At 38.4% G+C, this 24,086-nt stretch overlaps 1 protein-coding gene across 1 annotated transcript; it reads left to right on the forward strand.

Moving 5' to 3' along the window:
* The first annotated feature begins 22,730 nt into the window (after positions 1–22,730).
* LOC120853015 (proteasome activator complex subunit 1-like) lies at positions 22,731–23,668 on the forward strand. The gene is given in 2 exon segments (XM_040226563.1): positions 22,731–23,046; positions 23,049–23,668. Coding segments are annotated over 2 exon segments (747 nt in total). The 5' UTR covers positions 22,731–22,781; the 3' UTR covers positions 23,531–23,668.
* Positions 23,669–24,086: the final 418 nt, after the last annotated feature.

Below are 24,086 nucleotides of genomic sequence, written 5' to 3' on the forward strand. Positions count from 1 at the left end.
TGTCTTCTCTCTTCCGTCTCCTTTATGCTCTCAAAATCCTGGACTCCAGTTAATTTCTAAATAGAAAAGTTTGTCTCTCCTTTATAGCCCTGTCTCTTGCTAACCTGTTCTCCAAAAGTAGCAATTTCCACTCCAGCTGTTAATAAATTTTTCACCGTCATTAAAATGAATCATTTATCCATCCTTGGCCCTTATTCTCAGACCTCTGGCAACTTTATGCCATCGTCAAAATTTCAGTTTGACAGTATGGTTAGAATTTAAGGAATAGAAAGTGAGACTTCTTTGAAGTCATTCATTAGCTAATTAATCCTTTCAATGAATATTTACTGAATTTTCTTGGTTCCAGACACTAATAAATTCTGAGGATATCTTGGTGAGTAAGACAGACTTTGCCACTGTCCTCAGAGGGCTAAAGCTATTGATAAATACAAAGTTTTTAATTAGAATCATTTAAAGTGTGGTGGATACCATAGAAAAGGAAGAAGAGAATACCATGGATGTATACGACAAAAAGATGGTCATGAATTTAAAAGAAAACAAACACAGGAAGAAAAGAAATGGGAGATTTACAAAAGACACAAAACAAATAGATAAATATTACAATACCTAAATGCGTTATTAGGTTCAGATAACAGGTTAAAGATTACAGAAGAAAGTATTAGTAAACTTGGAAATATAGCAGTAGAAATCATCCAAAAGGTGCCACAGAGAAAAGAAAGACTGAAAAAATAATGGAATCTCATGATAAAATGAATAAGACCTGGGAATTTAGTATACAGCATGGTGACTGTTGTTACCAAAACTATATTGTATAATTGATAGTTAAGAGAATAGCTCCTAAATGTTAAACACACACACACACACACACACACATTCTCTAACTATATTAGAGAATGCAGGTATTAACTAACCTTGTTGTGGTAATCATTTGCAGCATATGCACATATCAAATCACATTGCAACCTTAAACTTACACATGATACATGTCAATATCTTAATAAAACTGGAAAAGAGAAAAATAATGGAGGTTCACTCAGTAACTTCTGCGACATTTCAAGCAATGCAATATATACGTGATTAGAGTCCCAGAAAGAAAGGAGGGAAAAACAATTTTTCAACAGCCAAGTTTTTTTTTTTCCCCAAATTTGATTAAAACCATAAAATCACACAGCCAAGTAGCTCAGTGAAACTCAGGCAGAATAAACACACACACAAATAATATCAAAGCATATCATAATCAAATTGATGAAAACCAGTAATAAAGGGAAAACCATAAAAGCAGATAAGGTTGAACACATTATGATATATGTAAAAAAGAAACATCACATATTTCAACACAGAAGCTATTCCAGCAGGAAGCTAATGAAACAATGCTAAGGTTCTAAAAGACAAAAGGACAACCATACACCTAGACTTTCACACTTAACACAAGATACTCTCTTACAATAAAGGCAAAACATTTTTATACAGATAAGCTCTGAGAAACTCTTTCACAAGTGTACATTCAGTACAAGAAATAGTACAAGAATTTCTCCATGAAAGAGAAAGTTAAAACAGACGGACAGAAAGAACAGAACGTGAAATAATGAATGATAGTTCCATTAATTAAATACAAACAATATTATCACACTGTTCAATATCTTTGGGAGAGAATTGACTGTTTAGAGCAAAAATTACATTGTGAGTTTTATAAAACATGTAGAAGTAAAATGTATGACAAAAAGTAGAAAAAAAGATAAAAAGAGAAAATGGAAGGATACTTTTAGAAGTTTTTTATACATGAAGTCAGAAAACATTTTAATATTTGAGGGTAGACTGAAAAGTTACAGTTGAATATTCTAAACCTATGGCAACCACTAAAAAACTTTTAAACAAAGAGATATGATTAATAATTCAAAAGTGGAGGTTTGGTGGAATTCTAAAAAATGCTCAGCTAGTATAAATGATGATAGAAAAAGAGGGAAAGGAGGACACAGAACAAATGAGAAGGTAGAAACTAAGAGTAGATTTAAACCTAACCATTTAGGTAAGTATATACAAAATATAAACATGCTTAACACTCCATTTGGAAGGCAGAGATTGTCAGACTTGATGAAAAGGCAAGACCCAATCATAAACTATCTACACAAAACCAACTTTAATGACATAGTTTAAAAGTAAAAGGATGGGAAAATATGCTTTCTGCAAAAATTAATCATAAAAAAGCTGGAGTGAGTATATCATAAAAGGTAGATTTCAGGTCAAGAAATATTGAGAGAAAAAAAGTAGAATATTTCATCCATAAGACATAATAATCTTAAAATACATGCACTCAATAACAGAGCTTCACAATAAATCAAAACTAACAGAACTTAAAAGAGAAATTGTTGTAAATTCAACCATCTTCTTAGTAACCAATAGATCAAATGAACAGAAAGTCAGCATAGAAAAATAAGACACGAACAGTATTATGAATTGTGACCTAAATGGCATTTACAGGACACTCCCTCCAACAACAATGGAATATACATGAAACATACACCAGAACATAAAATATTCCGGGACATGAAACAGTATGAAGAAATTTAAAGGGAATAAAATTGTGAAGATATTCTCTGTTCACAATAACATTGAATCAGAACTCATTAAAATAGAAAAATTCAAAATTATTTAGAAAGTATTAAATAACACATGAACTAAAGAATAATTCAAAAGAGAAATAGAAAACAGTTTCAACCAAATTCAAATGAAAATACAATGTATCAAAATTCATGAAACGCAGTTAAATCAGTGTTTATAAGGAAATTTGTAGCTTTAAATACTTAGATAACTTATAAAAGTTCTAAAGTCACAATTTTAAGTTCCCGCCTTAATAAGATAGAAACACAAGAGCAAATTGTATTCCAAAGAAGTAGAAGAAATTAAAGAGTAGAAATCAATGAAATGGAAAACAAAAATTATATAAATTAACAAAATCAAAAGCCAGCTTTTTAGGAAAGATTGACCAAAGTGATAAAACTTTGAGCTTCCCTAGTGGTTCAGATGGTAAAAGATCTGCCTGCAAGACAGGAGACCCAGGTTCAATCCCTGAATCAGGATGATCTTCTGGAGAAGGGCATGGCAACCCACTCCAGTATTCTTGTCTGGACAGAGGAGCTCGGTGGGATATAGTCGATGGAGTCACAAAGAGTTGGACATGACTGGGACTAACACTTTCATACTTCAGCTAAACTAAGCTAAAGAGAAAACACACTTCAGCTAAACTAAGAAGAGAAAACAAATTACAAATATAAAGAATTTAAAAGGGCATCACTATATATTTATTATTCAGATATTTAAAAGATATTAGCAGAAGGTCACTAAATTTTTCATGCAAATACTCACTAACATAGATAAAAAAGGTAACATTTCTTGGAAGGCACAAAACAGTAAAGCTGACAAACATAAAAAAATTTTGAATTACCCTATATCTACTGCAAAAATTGAATTTATAATCAAAAACTCTCCTCCTCTCTAAAAAGTATCTAAGACCAGGCCAGGTGGCTTCACTAGCAAATTTACCAAACAATTTCTTACAAAATCTGGAGAATGAGGGAATACCTCCCAACTCATTTTATGAGGCTGGCATTACTTTAATACTAGTCAAAGACATTACCAAGAAAAATATTTACATCTGTCATGAATATACTACATGCAAGCTTAACAAATTAGCCAATAGAATCAAATAATACATTTAAAAAATAATAAATCATGATCATATCAGAAATGTGAGGTTTGTTCAACATTTGATAATCTATTAATGTGATTTACCATTTTAATAGCTTGCTGCTGCTAAGTCACTTCAGTCATGTCCAACTCTGTGTGATCCCATAGACGGCAGCCCACCAGGCTCTCCCGTCCCTGGGATTCTCCAGGCAAGAACACTGGAGTGGGTTGCCATTTCCTTCTCCAATGCATGAAGATGAGAAGTGAAAGCGAAGTCACTCAGTCGTGTCCGACTCTCAGCGACCCCGTGAACTGCAGCCTACCAGGCTCCTCCATCCATCGGATTTTCCAGGCAAGAGTACTGGAGTGGGGTGCCATTGCCTTCTCCGTTTAATAGTTTAAGTGAGGAAAAAGAAAAGCTCATCTCAATCACTGCAAACAAAAAAAGTTTGACAAAATTTAATACTGATTCATTATAGAAAAAAAATAAACTTCTAAAAATACACACAAACTTCTTTATGCTAATAAAGATCATTTACACAAAAGAAAGTACTCTAAAACTAATATCATACTTAATGGACCACAACTGAATGCTTTCTTTCACAATTGAAGTAGGATATCCACTCTCACTGCTTCGATTTAATGTTGTACTAGAAGTCTAGTTAAGTAAGTCAGTAATTAAATAAACAAATGTCAAACAGATTGGAAAAAAATAATTTTTGAGGGCTTTTTTTTCAGATGATTTGATAATTTATGTAGAAAAATCCTTTTAAAAAATCTAAGCAAAAAAAGTCACTAGAACGTTAGAGTTTAGTAAGCATGTAAGATATAAGCTCAATAATCAAAAATCAATTATGACAACCCACTCTAGTACTCTTGCCTGGAAGATCCCATGGACGGAGGAGCCTGGTGGGCTGCAGTCCATGGGGTAGCAACTGAGCGACTTCACTTTCACGCATTGGAGAAGGAAATGGCAACCCACTCCAGTGTTCTTGCCTGGAGAATCCCAGGGATGGTGGAGCCTGGTGGGCTGCTGTCTATGGGGTCGCATGGAGTCGGACACGACTGAAGCAACTTAGCAGCAGCAGCAGCAGGAATGAATAATCAGTATTAAATTTTCTTAAGTACTTTTATAGTAGTATCAAAACATGAAACAAAGATACATTAACAAAATATGTACAAGATCTCTACAATGAAAGCGACAAAATATTATTGTTAAGAAGTTAATGAAGACCTAAATAAATGGGGAGATATACCATTGTTATTGGTATGAAAAGTTTTTAACTGAGGTATAGTTGACTTACAATATTATTTTCAGGTGTACAACTTAGTCATTCAGTATTCATACTCAGTGATTCCGTGATTATACTCCATTTGAAAGCATTATGAAATAATGGCTCTATTTTCCTATGTATCTACACAATGACTTACACATGAATGTTCATGGTAGCTTTATTCCTAATAGTAAAACACTTTGAAAAGAATCATATTTTTCAATTAACAATGGAGAATGAAGGCAAAGAAAAATAGACACAACAATCATGTAATCTCTCTTGTGATGGTGATGATATTTGCCAAACAATGTGAGTGTGTCAAATGTCACTGAGCTGTGCATGCACAAGTGGTTAAAATGGTAAACTTCACATTAATTTTATAATTTTTAAAAAGCAGAAAACAAGTCAGTTTGTACTTCACAGCAAACAAAGAGAGAGATGTGAATAACACAAAGGCATCAAGAAAGAGAAAAGGCGAGGCTGAGGACACAAAAGGAATTCTTTAGAAATTAAGTATTTTTTTCACAAATCCAGCCAGAACTATCATGAACATACAGAGTTTCTCAGAAACAAATGTCCATTTTCCTCCTTTATATCCCAATTGATTCATTAAATAGTAATGTAACTATTCAGAATTTAAAATGAGGAAAGTTCATAGTAGCATCAAGTAGGATGCTTATGCTATCCACCGTCCCCCAGAACAGGTGACCAAGCTGTGCCCTCTTATCCTGGGATGCATTAAAGAGATGCTCAATGGTTCTCTTAACGTCAATGGGTCTTACCATGATGCCTCTTCAGAAAAGCTCCTCCCTTAACTAATCCTCAGATATTCCTCGTCTGGGTTTGGATTGCTCTTCACTGACTTGCAACCACCTCATTGTTCTGTCCTGAGTTCTCTGTGACGACACACTCTGAGAGTTCGACTCCGTTCTCTAGCCCATGTATCCCTCCTTCACTGAAAATGTCTGAAAAACATTCACCAATCAGTTTCTTAGTGTTTCCTTCTTACATGACAATCTGAGGATTTTTTTTTCTAATTATTTTCAGAATAATAATTGGACTTAATCTCACCAGCACCCAAGTGTCTTTGTTAATGAATCCCATTCTACCTGAAGCCTTTCTCTATACCAATCATGGTTTTCCTTCCTTCCTCGATCCAGGGTTTTTCTATTTTTCTACCTGTTATATAAAGTTAGTCTAAAAATTGTGTCTACCTCAGAGTTATTATGAAGAAGGAAATGGCAACCCACTCCAGTATTCTTGCCTGGAGAATCCTGTGGACAGAGGAGCCTGGTGGGCTGCCGTCTAGGGGGTCACGCAGGATCGGACATGACTGAAGTGACTTAGCAGCAGCAGCAGAGTTATTAAGAGGTTTAAATTAGATAACATAAGTAAAGCACTTAGAATACTGCCTGACACACTAGGTTAAGTGTCAAGCACTAAGTTAAGTGTCAAACACTATTATTTCTTCAGTTATTTCTTAGGCTCCTGTTAATATGATGGGAAAGAGAAACATTTCTCTCAGCATCGTTTAATGTATGTCTATTCTGTTATTTTGACTGATCTTCAGTTGTTTCACCTACGTTTCAGCCCACTATCCTAGGTTAGCCACACCCTAAAGAGTGACTTGAACAAAAGTAGGCTTTCTTATCGCATTATTGAAAATTTTAAGAATATCTATGCTTCTTGCATCAGCACTGCCAATCTGCATGACCTTCAACAAATTAATTATCATAAAATGTCAGATTCCTTATCTACCAAATGGAGATGTGTGTGAGAAGCCTTGAATTAGCAATTTTTATTCGGTCAAAACTATGAGACACTAATGAAAAAAGAAGAAAAGAATGATCCATATGAAGGAGTCAGAGCTGAATAAGCACAGAGCCCTACTTATCTGCTGAAGAACCATACTCTGCATCTATTGGTCTCACTGCTATGTTGTTCAAAACTGTTCCATACAATTCTAAACTATGAGCTAGACTTTTCCATTTTGTTGTCATTGTTGTTCAGCTGCTAAGCTGTATCTGACTCTCTGCAACCCCTTGGACTGTAGCCCACCAGGCTCCTCTGCTATCTCCAGGAGTTTGCTCAAATTCACGTCCAAGACTTTTCAACAGCTTAAGAAAAATAACACAGATGAACAGTACAGTGGAGATATTCCAACAGAGGATAGATATTCACTGAACTGAGATAGTGAAGAGTCTCAAACTTCAGATCTTTTACTCTTGTGAGGCCAGAATTTAAACTCTTTTATGGAAGACTGGAAGCTAGCAGGATCAAATTATGCTTTAAGATCCCTAATATAAGATGTTTAGAATTCAATTAGTCCTTGATATACCAGATGATGTTTGGGCTCTTTGTGAAGAACATGGCAGAACCCCACAGATCCACATCTGCCTTTGCTCTGAAAGCTCCACTTGAGCGGGAGGCAATAGGCAGGGAACACAACTGCAGCCAATGTCTATTTGCATTTCACGGTTAGAAAAAAGAACTGAGAAAATTAAATATAGGATAATCTATTTCAACTCCTCTAAAGTCTATTTCAAGACCACAGAGTTCAAATTTATTTTACAAGCTGTTCCAGTTAAAGATTCTCCAGCATTTCCTTTTCCCAAAAGTCTCACAGAAAGACTCAGCATATATCTGATTCTTTCCTAAAACTGAGTTTGTGAAAGAAATGCACTCAAATCCTTTTATTTTTTTGAACTCCCTCCTTGGTTCTTTCTCTGGTAATATTCAAGAAACCCAGAAAGCCATGTAAGCACACAATCATGTTTTACAAATTGTGGACATCTATTCTCTAGACTGAAGGATTTTTGAAATGAAAACCTTTTTCAACTACTCTTATGAACTATAGGACTTCCCTGGTGGTTCAGACAGTGAAGAATCTGCCGCTCATGCAGGAGACGTGGTTTGATTATTGAGTCAGGAAGATTCCCTGGAGAAGGGAATGGCTACCCACTCCAGTATTCTTGCCTGGAGAATCTCATGAACAGAGGAGTCTGGTGGGCTATAGGATCACAAAGTGTAGGATATGACCGAGCAACTAAGGATGTACACACTCTTATGAACTATGCTTAAGGCTACCCTTGTAAATCTCTACGTAGGATATACTTAGTATGTACTTTTGGTAAGCTCCTTATAGCTGTAATGGTTGATCTGGTGTATCTTCCACAAAGTAAGCTTTCTGAGCTAAGAGATCATGTGATTGTTTCACATGAGAAAGAGAACAAGGTATATATCACTTCTTCCATAGCATAGCTTCTACATATAAAAACAGAATAAAGAGAAGTGTTGAAAATTTTAATTAAATAATATATGGCAAAAAAGAAAAGAAATCATTTAATTAGCATCATTACCAAGGTAAAACAAAGTTCTTTGTTCAAACTAAACCAGGTAAAAGCTGCTGGCTGATATATTAGAGAAAGTGTAGTTAATAGGATAACTTTTCACAGAAGAGGACATTAAAGCACCCAAATCACAAGCTGAACATAGAGCCTAGGCTCTTAGGTAAAATGAGTCTATGCTTTATTCCTTTTACTGGAGTCCCAGTTGTGTATAAACATCCCAGACCAGATGTTTATACACATCTAAAAATGTGACTGCTCTAATAAGTAGTCTCAGCCAAATCCAGGGGCAAATGACAAACAGGTGGTCCTTACAATTCTGGCCAAGATTTTTCCCTTAGGTCCAATATATAAACATTGGAAATAGTATTTATTTATCATTTAACAACAAGTACTATAAACAAGAATGACTCAGGAGATCAAATGAACAGTCACCAAGAGGTATTGCATGGAAACAGCTCTGTAGACTATTACGTGAAGGTCCATAAAGGATACCAGTTCAGTTCATTTACTCAGTCATGTCCGACTCCTTGCAACCCCATGGACTGCAGCATGCCAGGCCTCCCTATCCATTCCCAATTCCTGGATTTTACTCAAACTCATGTCCATTGAGTCGGCAATGCCATCCAAACAGCTCATCCTCTTTCGTATCCTTCTCCTCCCACGTTTCAATCTTTCCCAGCATCAGGGTCTTTTCAAATGAGTCAGTTCTTCACATCAGTTGGGCAAAGTATTGGAGTTTCAGCTTCAGCATCAGTCTTTCCAATGAATATTCAGTGCTGATTTCTTTTAGGATGGGCTGGTTGGATTTCCTTGCAGTCCAAAGGACTCTCAAGAGTCTTCAACACCACAGCTCAAAGCATCAATTCTTCAGCGTTCAGCTTTCTTTAGAGTCCAACTCTCATATCCATACATGACTACTGGAAAAACCATAGCTTTGACTAGATGGACCTTTGTTGGCAAAGTAATGTCTCTGCTTTTTAATATGTTGTCTAGGTTGGTCATAACTTTTCTTCCAAGGAGCAAGTGTCTTTTAATTTCATGGCTGCAGTCACCATCTGCAGTGATTTTGAAGCCCCCAAAATATAAAGTCTGTCACTGTTTCCATTGTTTCCCCATCTATTTATCATGAAGTGATGGGACAGGATGCCATGATCTTAGTTTTCTGAATGTTGAGTTTTAAGCCAACTTTTTCACTCTCCTCTTTCACTTTCATCAAGAGGCTCTTTACTTGTTCTTCACTTTCTGCCATAAGGGTGTCATCTGCATGTCATCTGTGTGTCATCTGCATATCTGAGGTTATTGATATTTCTCCCGGTAGTCTTGATTCCAGCTTGTGCTTCATCCAGCCCAGCATTCCTCATGATGTACTCTGCATATAAGTTAAATAAGCAGGGTGACAATATACAGCCTTGATGTACTCCTTTACTTATTTGGAACCAGTCTGTTCCATGTCCAGTTCTAACTGTTGCTTCTTGACCTGCATACAGATTTCTCAGAAGGCAGGTCAAGTGGTCTGGTATTCTTATCTCTTTCAGAATTTTCCACAGTTTGTTGCCCACACAGTCAAAGGCTTTGGCATATTCAATGAAGCAGAAATAGATGTTTTTCTGGAACTCTCTTGCTCTTTTTGATGACCCAGTGGATGCTGGCAATTTGATCTCTGGTTCTTCTGCCTTTTCTAAATCCAGATTGAACATCTGAAAGTTCATGGTTCACGTACTGTTGAAGCCTGGCTTGGAGAATTTTGAGCATTACTTTGCTAGCCTGTGCAAATTGTGATGATGAGTGAAATGAGTGCCACTGTGTGGTAGTGTGAGCATTCTTTGGCATTGCCTTTCTTTGGGATTAGAATGAAAACTGACCTTTTCCAGTCCTGTGGCCACTGCTGAGTTTTCCAGATTTGCTGGCATATTGAGTGCAGCACTTTCACAGCACCATCTTTTAGGATTTGAAATAGCTCAACTGGGATTCCATCACCTCCACTAGCTTTGTTCATAGTGATGTTTCCCAAGGCCCACTTGACTTCACATTCCAGAATGTCTGGCTCTAAGTGAGTGATCACACCATCATGATTAGCTGGGTCATAAAGATCTTTTTTGTATACTTCTTCTGGAAACTTCAATCTGAGTCAACTCAAGAAAGAGGAAGAACATCCTTTAATAAAGGGAGAGGAGATAAGAACAAAGTCAAGGCAGGTCCCCTCTGTATTCCATGGGCTTTAGACAAAGAAAATTGATCTGGAACTAAGATTTTCCATTGGAAATCTAATTTCAGAAGAGAAAAATACACCTGTCTACAAAAATGTGACCCCATCCCTTCCACCACTTTTGTTTGTGTCAAGAGAATATTCTTTGGAGAAGACATAGCCCAAAAGCAAAGATTCATATATTGGTATCACAACCTATGAGATAAGGAATATTCAAAAATTCAAGAATTAATCAACAGGAGAATTAGGGAAATAGCTTTGCCTGTCAGCCTCTGAATTATTGCCTCAGGCTATCTAGAATTCTAATAAAATTCTACGCCTAGAAATCTTAAAATATATGGTGCATTGGTAAGCATAAATCTGTGTAATAGATCCAAGGCTATATAAAGCCAGTTAGATGAATATGTATTTCTTATTCTAGGTATTTTATGGTGGGAAGAGACAACATGAATGGTGTGTGTGTACTCAGTTGCTCAGTTATGTCTGACTCTTTGCAACCCCATGGACTCCTCTGTCCATGGGATTTTCTAGGCAAGAATACTGGAGCACGTTGCCATTTCCTACTCCAGGGAATCTTCCTGATCCAGGAATCAAACTCATGTGTCTTGCATCTCCCACACTGGAAGGTAGATTCTTTATTATTGTGCCTCCTAGGAAGCCCACATGAATGGTAACATGTCTTAAATTTAAAAAGAGCCCTCTTTTATCGTGACTGAACTGGTTTTCCAGATTGGAGGTTCTCAAACTATAATGTGAATCAGATTTATCTATGGATAAACTTTTTAGATATATTTTAAAAATTCACATCTCCAAATATAGCCTTATTGATATTGAAGCCCAGAAACGTGTGCTTTAAGAAAGAGTCTTTGCAACCCTATGGATTGTAGCTCTCCAGGCTCCTCTGTCCATGGAATTATCCAAACAAGAATACTGGAGGGGTAACCATTTCCTTCTCCAAGGAATCTTCCTGACCCAGGGATTGAACCCAGGTCTCCTGCATGGCAGGCTTTTTTTTTTTTTTTTTTTACTGCCTGAGCCACCAGGGAAGCCCCTAGAAACACACAGGTGATGTAGGCAGCTCGTGGCCCACACTTTCAGAAGTCATACATTGTACATATTCTCTGCACCACATCAGTTACCCCTAAACTGGAGTAGGTATACCAACTTCTTCTACCCAACACCATTAAAGTTTAAACAGCTTCCAGAAAGCTGTGTCTTACTACATTTTGGCCAGAAAATGTTGTAAGTTCTACTAGAGAAGCAAATAAAACAGTACTTGACCATGGGAACTGTAAACAACGTGATTGAGAATTAAAAGATATTAAAGCTTTGCTTAATAATATCTGTCTTACTGACTGTATGGGCAATTCAAATGTAATCAAACACTATCATATCAAAGAGAGTTTGGTAACCAAATCATTCTGGAACTATTGAACAATGCAAAAGTCTTTACTCATGACTTCAGGCTGCTGCTTTTAAACATTCCAGAAGTTATTTGACAGATTAAATGATCCTAACCATTCACACAAACAGCCTACCTTTTCGTAACTGCCTTGTCTCTACTAGCTCATCCTCCTTCAGGCTCCACATCAACTTCCCAATGGTCCTCTACTTGTCCCACATGCATCAAACTTCATCACGCAAATCAGCTTCAACATCCGCACCCTTAGTAGAACTCCTGCTCACACAATTTCCTTGCTATTCAAGGCTACTACCCACCAATCAAACCAGCATGCTCCCAAGTCTACTCAGCATTTGCAAATCCTGCTCCATTTCTCTGTCCACATGATAAACTCAGTTCCTTCCAAACCATTTCTAGATTGTGCCACAGAGACTGGCATCCCCAGGCCATCAGCCTGGTAAGTAACCCCCAGGCAAAGTCCATCAAGGTAGCCTTCTGATGAAGGAAGGAAGGACAGGCTTGTTAAAAAGATGTGAATACAGACCAGCAGGGATCTTCAAGCTAATATCAGGATAAGACGCACAGGCCCACTGGTGACTGGAGACTGGCAAATACAATTCTGGCCATCATTAGCCCACATGCAAACAGAAGTCCATCATTGGGCAAGCCTGAGTGAATTGTTTTTAATGTGAAGATAAATTCATTTGATAAAATGTTTTATTTTCTCTTCACTAATCTACTTCATTAATTAATCTACATTAACTCTATGAAAATTAGCATTGAAAAAGAACGCTTTGGGCTAAAAAGAATTTTTTCACTCTGTAAAGAAGTTCAGGCTCTCTGAAAATTTGCTGGCTCTAATCAAGCCAGCTTAAGGAGGAGGGACGTGTCACCAGAGGTCATCTGGTTGTAACTCCTGAATTTTTCTCCAAACTCCTTTTAGTATTTCCCTAACATACTCTATACTGTTCATACTGTTCATGGGGTTCTCAAGGCAAGAATACTGATAGGATACTGAAAGAGGAACTCCCCAGGTCGGTAAGTGCTGAATATGCTACTGGAGATCAGTGGAGAAATAACTCCAGAAAGAATGAAGGGATGGAGCCAAAGCAAAAACAATACCCAGCTGTGGATGTGACTGGTGATAGAAGCAAGGTCCAATGCTATAAAGAGCAATATTGCATAGGAACCTGGAATGCTAGGTCCATGAATCAAGGCAAATAGGAAGTGGTCAAACAGGAGATGGCAAGAGTGAACGTCAACATTCTAGGAATCAGCGAAATAAAATGGACTGGAATGGGTGAATTTAACTCAGATGACCATTATATCTACTACTGTGGGCAAGAATCCTTAAGGAGAAATGGAGTAGTCATCATGGTCAGCAAAAGAGTCCTAAATGCAGTACCTGGATGCAATCTCAAAAACGACAGAATGATCTCTGTTCGTTTCCAAGACAAACCTATATCACAGGGATCCAAACCTCTGCTCCAACCAGTAACACTGAAGAGCTGAAGTTGAATGGTTCTATGAAGACCTACAAGACCTTTTAGAACTAACACCCAAAAAAGATGTCCTTTTCATTATAGGGGACTGGAATGCAAAGTAGGAAGTCAAGACACACCTAGAGTAACAGGCAAATTTGGCCTTGGAGTACAGAATGAAGCAGGGCAAAGGCTAATAGAATTTTGCCAAGAGAATGCACTGGTCATAGCAAACACCCTCTTCCAACAGCACAAGAGAAGACTCTACACATGGACATCACCAGATGGTCAACACCGAAATCAGATTGATTATATTCTTTGCAGTCAAAGATAGAGACGCTCTATACAGTCAGCAAAAATAAGACCGGGAGCTGACTGTGGCTCAGATCATGAACTCCTTATTGCCAAATTCAGACTTAAATTGAAAAAAGTGGGGAAAACAACTAGACCATTCAGGTATGACCTAAATCAAATCCCTTATGATTATACAGTGGAAGTGAGAAATAGATTAAAGGGACTAGATCTGATAGACAGAGTGCCTGATGAAATATGGACAGAGGTTCGTGACATTGTACAGGAGACAGGGATCAAAACCATCCCCAAGAAAAAGAAATGCAAAACAGCAAAATGGCTGTCTGAGGAGGCCTTACAAATAGCAGTGAAAAGAAGAGAAGCAAAAAGCAAAGGAGAAAAGGAAAGATATAAGCACCTGAATGCAGAGTCCCAAAGAATAGCAAGGAGAGATAAGAAAGCCTTCCTCAGCGATAGAAATAGAGGAAATGCAAAGAAATAGAGGAAAACAACAGAATGGGAAAGACTAGAGATCTCTTCAAAAAAATGAGAGATACCAAGGGAACATTTCATGCAAAGATGGGCTCAATAAATGACAGAAATGGTATGAACCTAATAGAAGCAGAAGATATTAAGAAGAGGTGGCAAGAATACACAGAAGAACTGTACAAAAAAGATCTTCATGAACCAGATAATCACGATGGTGTGATCACTCACCTAGAGCCAGACATCTTGGAATGTGAAGTCAAGTGGGCCTTAGAAAGCATCACTACGAACAAAGCTAGTGGAGGTGATGGAATCCCAGTTGAGCTATTTCAAATCCTGAAAGATGATGCTGTGATAGTGCTACACTCAATATGCCAGCAAATTTGGAAAACTCAGCAGTGGCCACAGGACTGGAAAAGGTCAGTTTTCATTCCAATCCCAAAGAAAGAAAATGCCAAAGAATGCTCACACTACCACACAATTGCACTCATCTCACATGCTAGTACAGTAATGCTCAAAATTCTCCAAGCCAGGCTTCAGCAATACATGAACCATGAACTTCCAGATGTTCAAGCTGGTTTTAGAAAAGGCAGAGGAACCAGAGATCAAATTGCCGACATCTGCTCGATCATCGAAAAAGCAAGAGAGTTCCAGATAAACATTAGTTTTGCTTTATTGACTATGCCAAAGCCTTTGACTATGTGGATCACAATGAACTGTGGAAAATTCTGAAAGAGATGGGAATACCAGACCACCTGACCTGCCTCTTGAGAAACCTATATGCAGGTCAGGTAGCAACAGTTAGAACTGGACATGGAACAACAGACTGGTTCCAAATAGGAAAAGGAGTACATCAAGGCTGTATATTGTCACCCTGCTTATTTAACTTCTTCTATACAGAGTATATTATGAGAAACGCTGGGCTGGAAGAAGCACAAGCTGGAATCAAGATAGTGGGAGAAATATCAATAAGCTCAGATATGCAGATGACACCACTCTTATGGCAGAAAGTGAAGCGGAACCAAAAAGCCTTTTGAGGAAAGGGAAAGAGGAGAGTGAAAAAGTTGGCTTAAAGCTCAACATTCAGAAAACAAAGATCATGGCATCTGGTCCCATCACTTCATGGGAAATAGATGGGGAAACAGTAGAAACAGTATCAGACTTTTATTTTGGGGGGCTCCAAAATCACTGCAGATGGTGACTGCAGCCATGAAATTAAAAGACACTTACTCCTTGGAAGGAAAGTTATGACCAACCTAGACAGCATATTCAAAAGCAGAGATATTACTTTGCCAACAAAGGTCCGTCTAGTCAAGGCTATGGTTTTTCCAGTGGTCATGTATGGATGTGAGAGTCGGACTGTGAAGAAAGCTGAGCACTGAAGAATTGATGCTTTTGAACTGTGGTGTTGGAGAAGACTCTTGAGAGTCCCTTGGACTGCAAGGAGATCCAACCAGTCCATCCTAAAGGAGATCAGTCCTGGGTGTTCATTGGAAGGACTGATGGTAAAGCTGAAATGCTAATACTTTGGCCACTTCATGCAGAGTTGACTCATTTTAAAAGACCCTGATGCTGGGAGGGATTGGGGGCAGGAGGAGAAGGGGATGACAGAGGATGAGATGGCTGGATGGCATCACCAGCTCTATGGACATGAGTTTGAGTCAACTCCAGGAGTTGGTGATGGATAGGGAGGTCTGGCGTGCTGCGATTCATGGGGTCACAAAGAGAGGGACACAACTGAGCGACTGAACCGAACTGAACACACTCTAGGTTTTTGTCCTACTAAATATAATGATTTTGATATGTATTAGCCTTACAATTTTTGAAATATTGGAAATCTCTCTCAGATATTACTATCTTTGGAGAGTCTATATTTTCTGCCATTGATTTAATATATCCCTTTCTTTTGTTCACCTGAACAATCTTAGCCTTACAAGGAACTTTTCTTACTCTAAGGACAAAAAAGAAATAAAGTGAAGCAGAGCCTTCCCAGCTGGTTGTCTAAGCCACTGACTAAAGGAAAAAATCAAGAGCAAAAGGTGAAAATAGCTGTTCAACTTCCTCAGATAAACAGTTCTCATACACTTGAAAACACACATGTCTCTTATTGACTTTCTATTCCCCTGGCCAGCCCACCAACTCACTTAAAATATAGACCATTTATTGCATAGATTAAAACATATGTTTGGTCAAAACACATTTCCAAAACCTATCTGTGTATACAAAGAGTTTATAGAAACAACTGAGCTTGCTTAAAATAAGCACACGTGCCATCTTTTAAGACTGAAAGTTTTATGCAGAGTTTGTTATGTTTTCTCTCAAATTTTTGCCTTCAGTTTACACTTGGTATTTTTTCTAAAGTGCTAACTGTTGCAGATAGGGTAAGCTATCAGTGAGTATTAACCAGTATTCTTTTTGCAGAGGACCACTAGCCTAAGCACAACTGTTCAAGTAATCAAATCCTAAGAACACAGGTAATGTTTGCTTCCAGATCAGCTGGGTTTATGGACTCAAAGAGTACTAGGACTTCATCTCCTGCTCAGCTTCCCTCTGAGTAGTGGTCTCCTTTGCTCAGACAGAGAACATAGCTGCTGCCTGCTCTGAGGTTATATTCTAAGAGCTCACAGTCTAAGGAGGAGGGAGTTACAAGTTTACTATAATTGAAATGACCAGAACAGGGAACGGAGGAAGTGCCATCGAAAGGATGGGGAGGAGGAAATAAGCTGGGAAGAGGGAAAGCCATCAGGACAATTGCCTAAGATAAAGGCTGTTGTGTCTGAACAATCAAGTGAGATTAACTGACCAATCAGCATGAATTTTCCTTGCCACCCTGCCACAGCTGATATATATGTAGAAAAACATTAAAATATTAAAGCCTGAATATATATACATTACTTTATTACTTTTAATGAGCAATATTTGGGGAGTTTGGTTTTGTATTTTTTCTAGATTCTTGAATTCTAAAAAGTTGTGTATCTTTCCATCCATTGCCTGGCAGAAAGAGAGGAAGCTGACTAGAGGGTACAGAGGCAGATATTCTTGATGTTCTTGTTTAGTTGCTAAGTTGCACAACTCTTCTGCTACCCCATGGACTGTAGCCCGCCAGTCTCCTCTGTTCATGGGATTTCCCAGGCAAGAACATTGGAGTGGGTTGCCATTTCCTTCTCCACGGGATCTTTCCTTCTCCAGGGATCAAACCTGTGTCTCCTGCATTAGCAGCTGGATTCTTTACTCCTGAGCCACCAGGGAATCACATGTATGTGATTATTAGACTCACATACATGTCTTACAAAGAGAATTCATAAATCCAACATCTACTTTCCTCAGCACTGGAATGTGGCTCCCAAAACTTTCTCACTCTCAAACTCTAATATTTAGTTCAACTGATTGCTCCTCCATTTACTTAATGATCAGTTATTTTGAAAACAGGCTTTCTTTAACAATTTATAAACTCATCAATGACTTTATATATAATGAATTACAAGGTCATAGAATCCCTTTTCACAAAATAATACCTTATAAAAATAGCTACATAATTAACTGTGATAATTATTTTTCTAAAACCACAATTATAGGAAATAAAACATTTATTAAGAATGCAACTTCCTTTCTACACAAAACTCAGGTTTGTATGAGTGTAATTTTTACAATATTGCAAAAGGTGCAATAAAGTAGATTTATGTACCTGTACTTAGTTAATAAAAGCTCCAACTATTTTGTTTATGTGCTTCTCCAAAACTGATCCATGATTTTCTCTGCTAGACCTGGAGTAAAGGAGGAAAAATCAATTTCTAGCATCTGTCACAGAAAATCCACCTACAAACCCACTATTTCAAAGAGCCACTTTGATATATTACTGCCCATACTCTAAAATCTGGTGTAAGAATTTAAGGGACTGGTATGATTTGTGTGTTAAGTGAGGAATAAGTCTTTATTTTGTAAATGGCCACCTGGAAAGCCTGGCTATATATATATTTAAAATTATAGATTCTTTAAAACAAACATCACTGTATTCCAGCCCGAGAACAATTGCAAAACAAATGCTTGGCTTTAAATGCATAAAACTGAGCTTCCTATTGACAGCCCCAAAACACTTAGTGAAACACATAGAATGTTTGAATGCAAACCCTGAAAGTGCTTCACAGAGAATTTGAGAGTGAAAATGAATCTGAGATATTTGTTCTGTGATCTAGAAAACAATCTTTGATTATACATGTAATAAAAACATAGCTATAAAATATGAATGTTTAAACTAGATTGTTCCTAAGGCTCCCCAAATATTCTTTGGCTCTATAATTGTTTATGCACTATTCTTTACCTCTGATTTTCTTGTTTGGGAACTAGAAATAAATTCAACTATTCTTAGAGACAAAACATAAAGCTAACTTTATCAATTTTAGTTTCTGTTTATAATGTCATTATACAATGCCATTGAAGTTTTTTTTTTTTTTTTTTAATGATGGCAATACATGTTTTGTCCTCTTTGGTTTACTTATTTACAGGTGGCGCTAATGGTAAAGAACCTGCATGCCAATGCAGGAGACATAAGAGATGCGAGTTCCTTATAAAATAATTATTCCTTATAAAATAATGCAGGAAAACACATTATATCAAATCTGCCGAACAAGATTCTCATGGGTTTCTGCTGACTGACTGCTTAATACTGTACCAGGTTTTATGCTTACTTAGGCATTTGCTCCAAATAAATATAAAGCAGAAGTGACACTGAATACCAATACTTGAATACACAGAGGAACAAGCTATGAATTTTCACTGCCAAAGCATCAGAATCAAAGCAGAGGTGACAAATGCATAGCCTACGCTGCACATGTGAAAACTAAAATCAATAACCACCGGCTAACTTTGCTCTGTTTCCCAATATGGGTTCTTTACCTCTTCTACCTTCCTGAAGGCTCAGCACAAATCAAGATGTGTGACAGTGATGGTCTGAAACTAGTCTGAATATCAGAACAGCTGCCAGTGGGAATCTGGCCTCAGTCACACTTTAGCAGGAGTGCCTGGGAAATCCCATGGGCAAAGGAGCCTGGCAGGCTACAGTCCATGTGGTCATATCAGTAAGACACAACTTAGCAACTGAACAGCAACAACAAAGGACAGACTGGTACTGATCTAAAGCCCAGTAGTTTGGCCAGAGAATGAGCAGTTTCAGGCATCCCTGGGCAGGATGTCTCTTAGCCCACAGACTCCAGGCAGATCCTCCAGAATCAGCTTACTGTTACCCAGGGGACAGGCTACTGAAAACAGTGGTCCACAGTTGAGTTCTCCAATCACCTTCCCTCTCCGAGACTGGAGCTACAACAGGGGGAAAAGGGTAATCCACTCATCAAGTCCTCTCTGCCTTCTCACTCAAAGTTTTCCCAAAGCTGTGATCTCATATCTTACAGCCAAGCCATAAAAACACTGTGTGTTAGTCGCTCAGTCGTGTCCAACTACTACTATCACTGAAATAGGCTTTTTCATAGTGTGCTGGTAAGATTTTAATTTGACTCAACCTTTCAGGATGAAAGAGATGCATACACACTGACATATTAATTTCATATTAAAAAACTTAAGTGAAAGTGAAGTTGCTCAGTCATGTCTGACTCTTTGTGACCCCATGGACTGTAGCCTACCAGGCTCCTCCATCCATGGGATTTTCGAGGCAAGAATACTGGAGTGAGTTGCCAGTTCCTTCTCCAGGAGATCTTTCCAACCCAGGGACTGAACCTGGGTCTCCCACATTGTAGGCAGACGCTTTACCATCTAAGCCACCACAAAAGTCCTAGAAAACTTACCCTAAGGCAATTATTGGAGATTTGATGGAAGCTCTATGTAAAGAGTGCTAATTAAATTGTTATTTATGAGAGCAAAGGCTTAAAAACAAAATAGTGATTTAAAAAATTGTACACAATCAACAAAATTAAGTATTACTAAGCATAAAAAATACTAAAATACTTCTGAACTATAGTTAACACATGGGAAAATGTTCATAATTCAAGCAAAAAACTCAGAAGCAAAAATTCAATACAGTTTAATTCTTTCAGAAGTACATATTTCAAACACATTTGTGCATAAGGAAAAGACTATAAACACAAAAAATATTTAGTATTGGGACCTTCTGTATAACAATTAATCATTGATTTGTGTCTATTAATATTTTTTCAGAATTTTCCAATCTATTTTAAATGAATATGACTAATGACTGGCACATGTTATTTTTTCATTGTTTAATGAAAATAGTTTTTAAATAGGGGTAAGAAATGACTCTCAAAACAGAAAAAATTCAGAGACCAAAATGTCATGTTTTCTCCACAAGATTTGTATATTGGGAGCTAGATGAAGTACCCTCCCAAATTCAAAGGGGAAACCTAGAAGCCAGGGCAAAGGATGGGTGGGTTCTTCAATTATTACCCAGGCAAGCCTTCACCTGCTCTCTGCAGATGCTGCTCTTCTTCCATCACCAATGCCTTGGGTCCAGTGCCTATGCATTTGGAGTTTAACAGAATTCAAGAATTCTTCTGGAGACTTCTGCTAAGATTACAGCATTAATCATTGCTATGCAATTGTCTTTTGTAGGAAAATCCAAGACTGCATATACATAGAAACAGATTTCAGTGGTGATATACAAGTTTTCCACTCACACAGTCAAAAAGAGTGTCAAGAAGATTGTCATCTACCACAAGATACACTTCTGGCTCCAAAGATATTTTTCAGTTGCCTGTCATAATAACATTATAGCTGTCCAGTTAGATTTCTGGGTTCTAAGCCCAACCCCAGGACCAGAGAGAAGTGTTAGGAAGCTTAGAAGGACAAATCCGTATCAGACTAGGATGTCTGTCTGCACTAGACCTAGGCTGGTGCTGAAGACTCCCGGCATGCCCATGAAATCAGAGCCAGTAGAATTCCCTTCATGTGCTGTTGAAAACACTCTCCAAGCTCATGTTCCTTATTACCTAGCCCCCCAGCACCACCCCAGCAATGGTAGGTACAAAATCACTGCAAATGGTGACTGCAGCCATGAAATCAAAAGATGCTTGCTCTTTGGAAGAAAAGTTATGACCAACCTAGACAACATATTAAAAAGCAGAGACATTACTCTGCCAACAAAAGTCCATCTAGCCAAAGTTATGGTTTTTCCAGTAGTAATGGATGTGAGAGCTGGACTATAAAGAAAGCTGAGTGCTGAAGAATTGATGCTTTTGAACTGTGGTGCTGGAGAAGACTCTTGAGAGTCCCTTGGACTGCAAGGAGATCCAACCAGTCCATCCTAAAGGAAATCAGTGCTGAGTATTCATTGGAAGGACTGATGCTGAAGGTGAAACTCCAATACTTTGGTCACCTGATGTGAAGAACCTATTCATTGGAAAAGACCCTGATGCTGGGAAAGATTGAAGGCAGGAGGACAAGGGGACTACAGAGGATGAGATGGTTGGATGGCATCACCAACTCAATGGACATGAATTTGAGCAAGCTCCAGGAGTTGGCGATGGACAGGGAGGCCTGGTGTGCTACAGTCCATGGGGTTGCAGAGTCAGACATGACTGAGCGACTGAACTGAACTGAGGTATGATGACCTGATGAACCCAGGAACCTTCCAGATATTTAGAAATGACCAGATATGGAAGATACAACTCTTCTTTCCATTAAGCACACCTGACTTTCCCACACCTCCAAATACCCTCATCTACCCAAACTGGTTGCTTGGAAGCTTTGTAGACCTATCCTAAATCAACCCAAACTTCAGGCATATTTCAGTGGTCCTGGGAGGCTCTAGGAACACCTACCATGATGCTTTCTGTGTGTGGTTATAATCCCTGTACTAAGAGATGTGCTAAAGGGCACACAAATCTCCCTGAACACTATAGTATCAAAGATCTGGGTACATCATTTGTGGCCACTCACTCAGTAATGCCAATCCTACAGAAAATTCCATAAAGGTAAAGCTTATTTAGGCCCCTGCTCACCTTTCCTTTAGTTTCTTATGAAGTTTCTACTTTATCTACATCTCCCAATCAGCACTAATCTGGGTGCAGCTCTACCTCAGCATTTTTTTCTGAAATAAGATGTCTTAAAAGCATTTCTTTCCCAGAGAATTCTTTGACCAGAGAATTCTGATTGGGCAGAACTCAGAAAATTACATACTCTACCTGTAGATTAATACTGAACCTTGGCATATATAAGACAGAAAAGCCATAGTAAAGTTTTTTTTAATCCTATACTTCCCAAATATAATTGATCATAGAACTGGTCACCCATTCTCACACAAAAATCCATGTTAGCATTCAGTGGAACTAGCATTTTGTAGAACATTCTTTAGGAAATGCTTTAGGAAATATTCTTTAGGTAATAATGATTCGTTTTCCCCAGAAGTATGTTAAAGGATGTTTTTAAGACTAAATCATGCCTTCCATACAAATACAAAATATATATCACATATTATATTTAACTTATTAGTAAGGGAGCGAATAAGATGTTACAATAAACCCAAAGGGAGTAGACACACAAAACAAGAAGGAACTCTGAAATGAATTTAAAAATAATGTAACATGGTCCCTTCCCGGTGCCCACTCCTCGCTCCGCGTGCGGCGCTAGGCCCCTACCCCGGCCATGGCCACGCTCAGGGTCCTGCCCGAAGCCCAAGCCAAGTTGGATGTTTTCCGTGAAGACCTATGTACTAAGACAGAGAACCTGCTCGGGAGCTATTTTCCCAGGAAGATTTCTGAGTTGGATGCATTTTTAAAGGAGCCAGCTCTCAATGAAGCCAACCTGAGCAATCTGAAGGCCCCACTGGACATCCCAGTGCCTGATCCAGTCAAGGAGAAAGAGGAGGAGGAGCGGAGGAAACAGCAGGAGAAGGAACACAAGGATGAAAAGAAAAAGGGGAAGATGAAGACAAAGGTCCTCCATGTGGCCCAGTGAGCTGCAATGAGAAGATTGTGGTCCTCCTGCAGCGCGTAAAGCCTGAGATCAAGGATGTCATTGAGAAGCTCAACCTGGTCACCACCCGGCTGCAGCTGCAAATACCTCGGATTGAGGATGGGAATAATTTTGGAGTGGCTGTCCAGGAGAAGGTGTTTGAGCTGATGACTGCCCTTCACACCAAGCTGGAAGGCTTCCACACTCAAATTTCCAAGTATTTCTCTGAGCGCGGTGATGCTGTAACTAAAGCAGCCAAGCAGCCCCACGTGGGTGATTATTGGCAACTGGTGCGCGAGCTGGATGAGGCAGAGTACCGGGATATCCGGCTGATGGTCATGGAGATCCGCAATGTTTACGCTGTGTTATATGACATCATCCTGAAGAACTTCGAGAAGCTCAAGAAGCCCAGGGGAGAAACAAAGGGAATGATCTATTGAGACCCTCCTCTCATTCTGTGATGGCTCCAGCAGAGACCTTCTGACTTTTACAGGGGACTCCAGACTTTCCCCACCTTCTGCCTGTTGGTTTCTCCCTCACCTTGCCTCCCAGGCACAATAAATATAGTCATACCATTGCCCAACAACAACAACAACAAACAATGTAAAATGGGCTACCTATGTGGCAACAAATAACTGCATTTCACTGGACACTAGTACTTTCCACTTCCATGGGCAATAATCATTTGTATGATCCCCAGTTTGCCACAATTTTAAGGGTTGTAAAATAAAACATGAAAAGACAGCTATATCCCAGGGTGAAAGAGTTAGGCAAGACACCCACGAATCTCCCTTTGATCTTTTCAACCTCTTTCACAGTTTCTGACAAGTATTTTATTTTTAATGTACCACTTCTAGAGACCAAAAACAAGGAAACACACATAGGCAATAAAGAAGATTTAAATACAGGGTTCTGATCATCCTCGAGTCCTACCATCTGAGCAGCCAGCGTCCACAGTTTCTGAATGGCTTACTTCCCTGATGCAGATGGGATTTC

The sequence above is a fragment of the Oryx dammah genome, unplaced genomic scaffold (genome assembly GCF_014754425.2).
Source record: "Oryx dammah isolate SB20612 unplaced genomic scaffold, SCBI_Odam_1.1 HiC_scaffold_26, whole genome shotgun sequence".
Taxonomy (NCBI): domain Eukaryota; kingdom Metazoa; phylum Chordata; class Mammalia; order Artiodactyla; family Bovidae; genus Oryx; species Oryx dammah.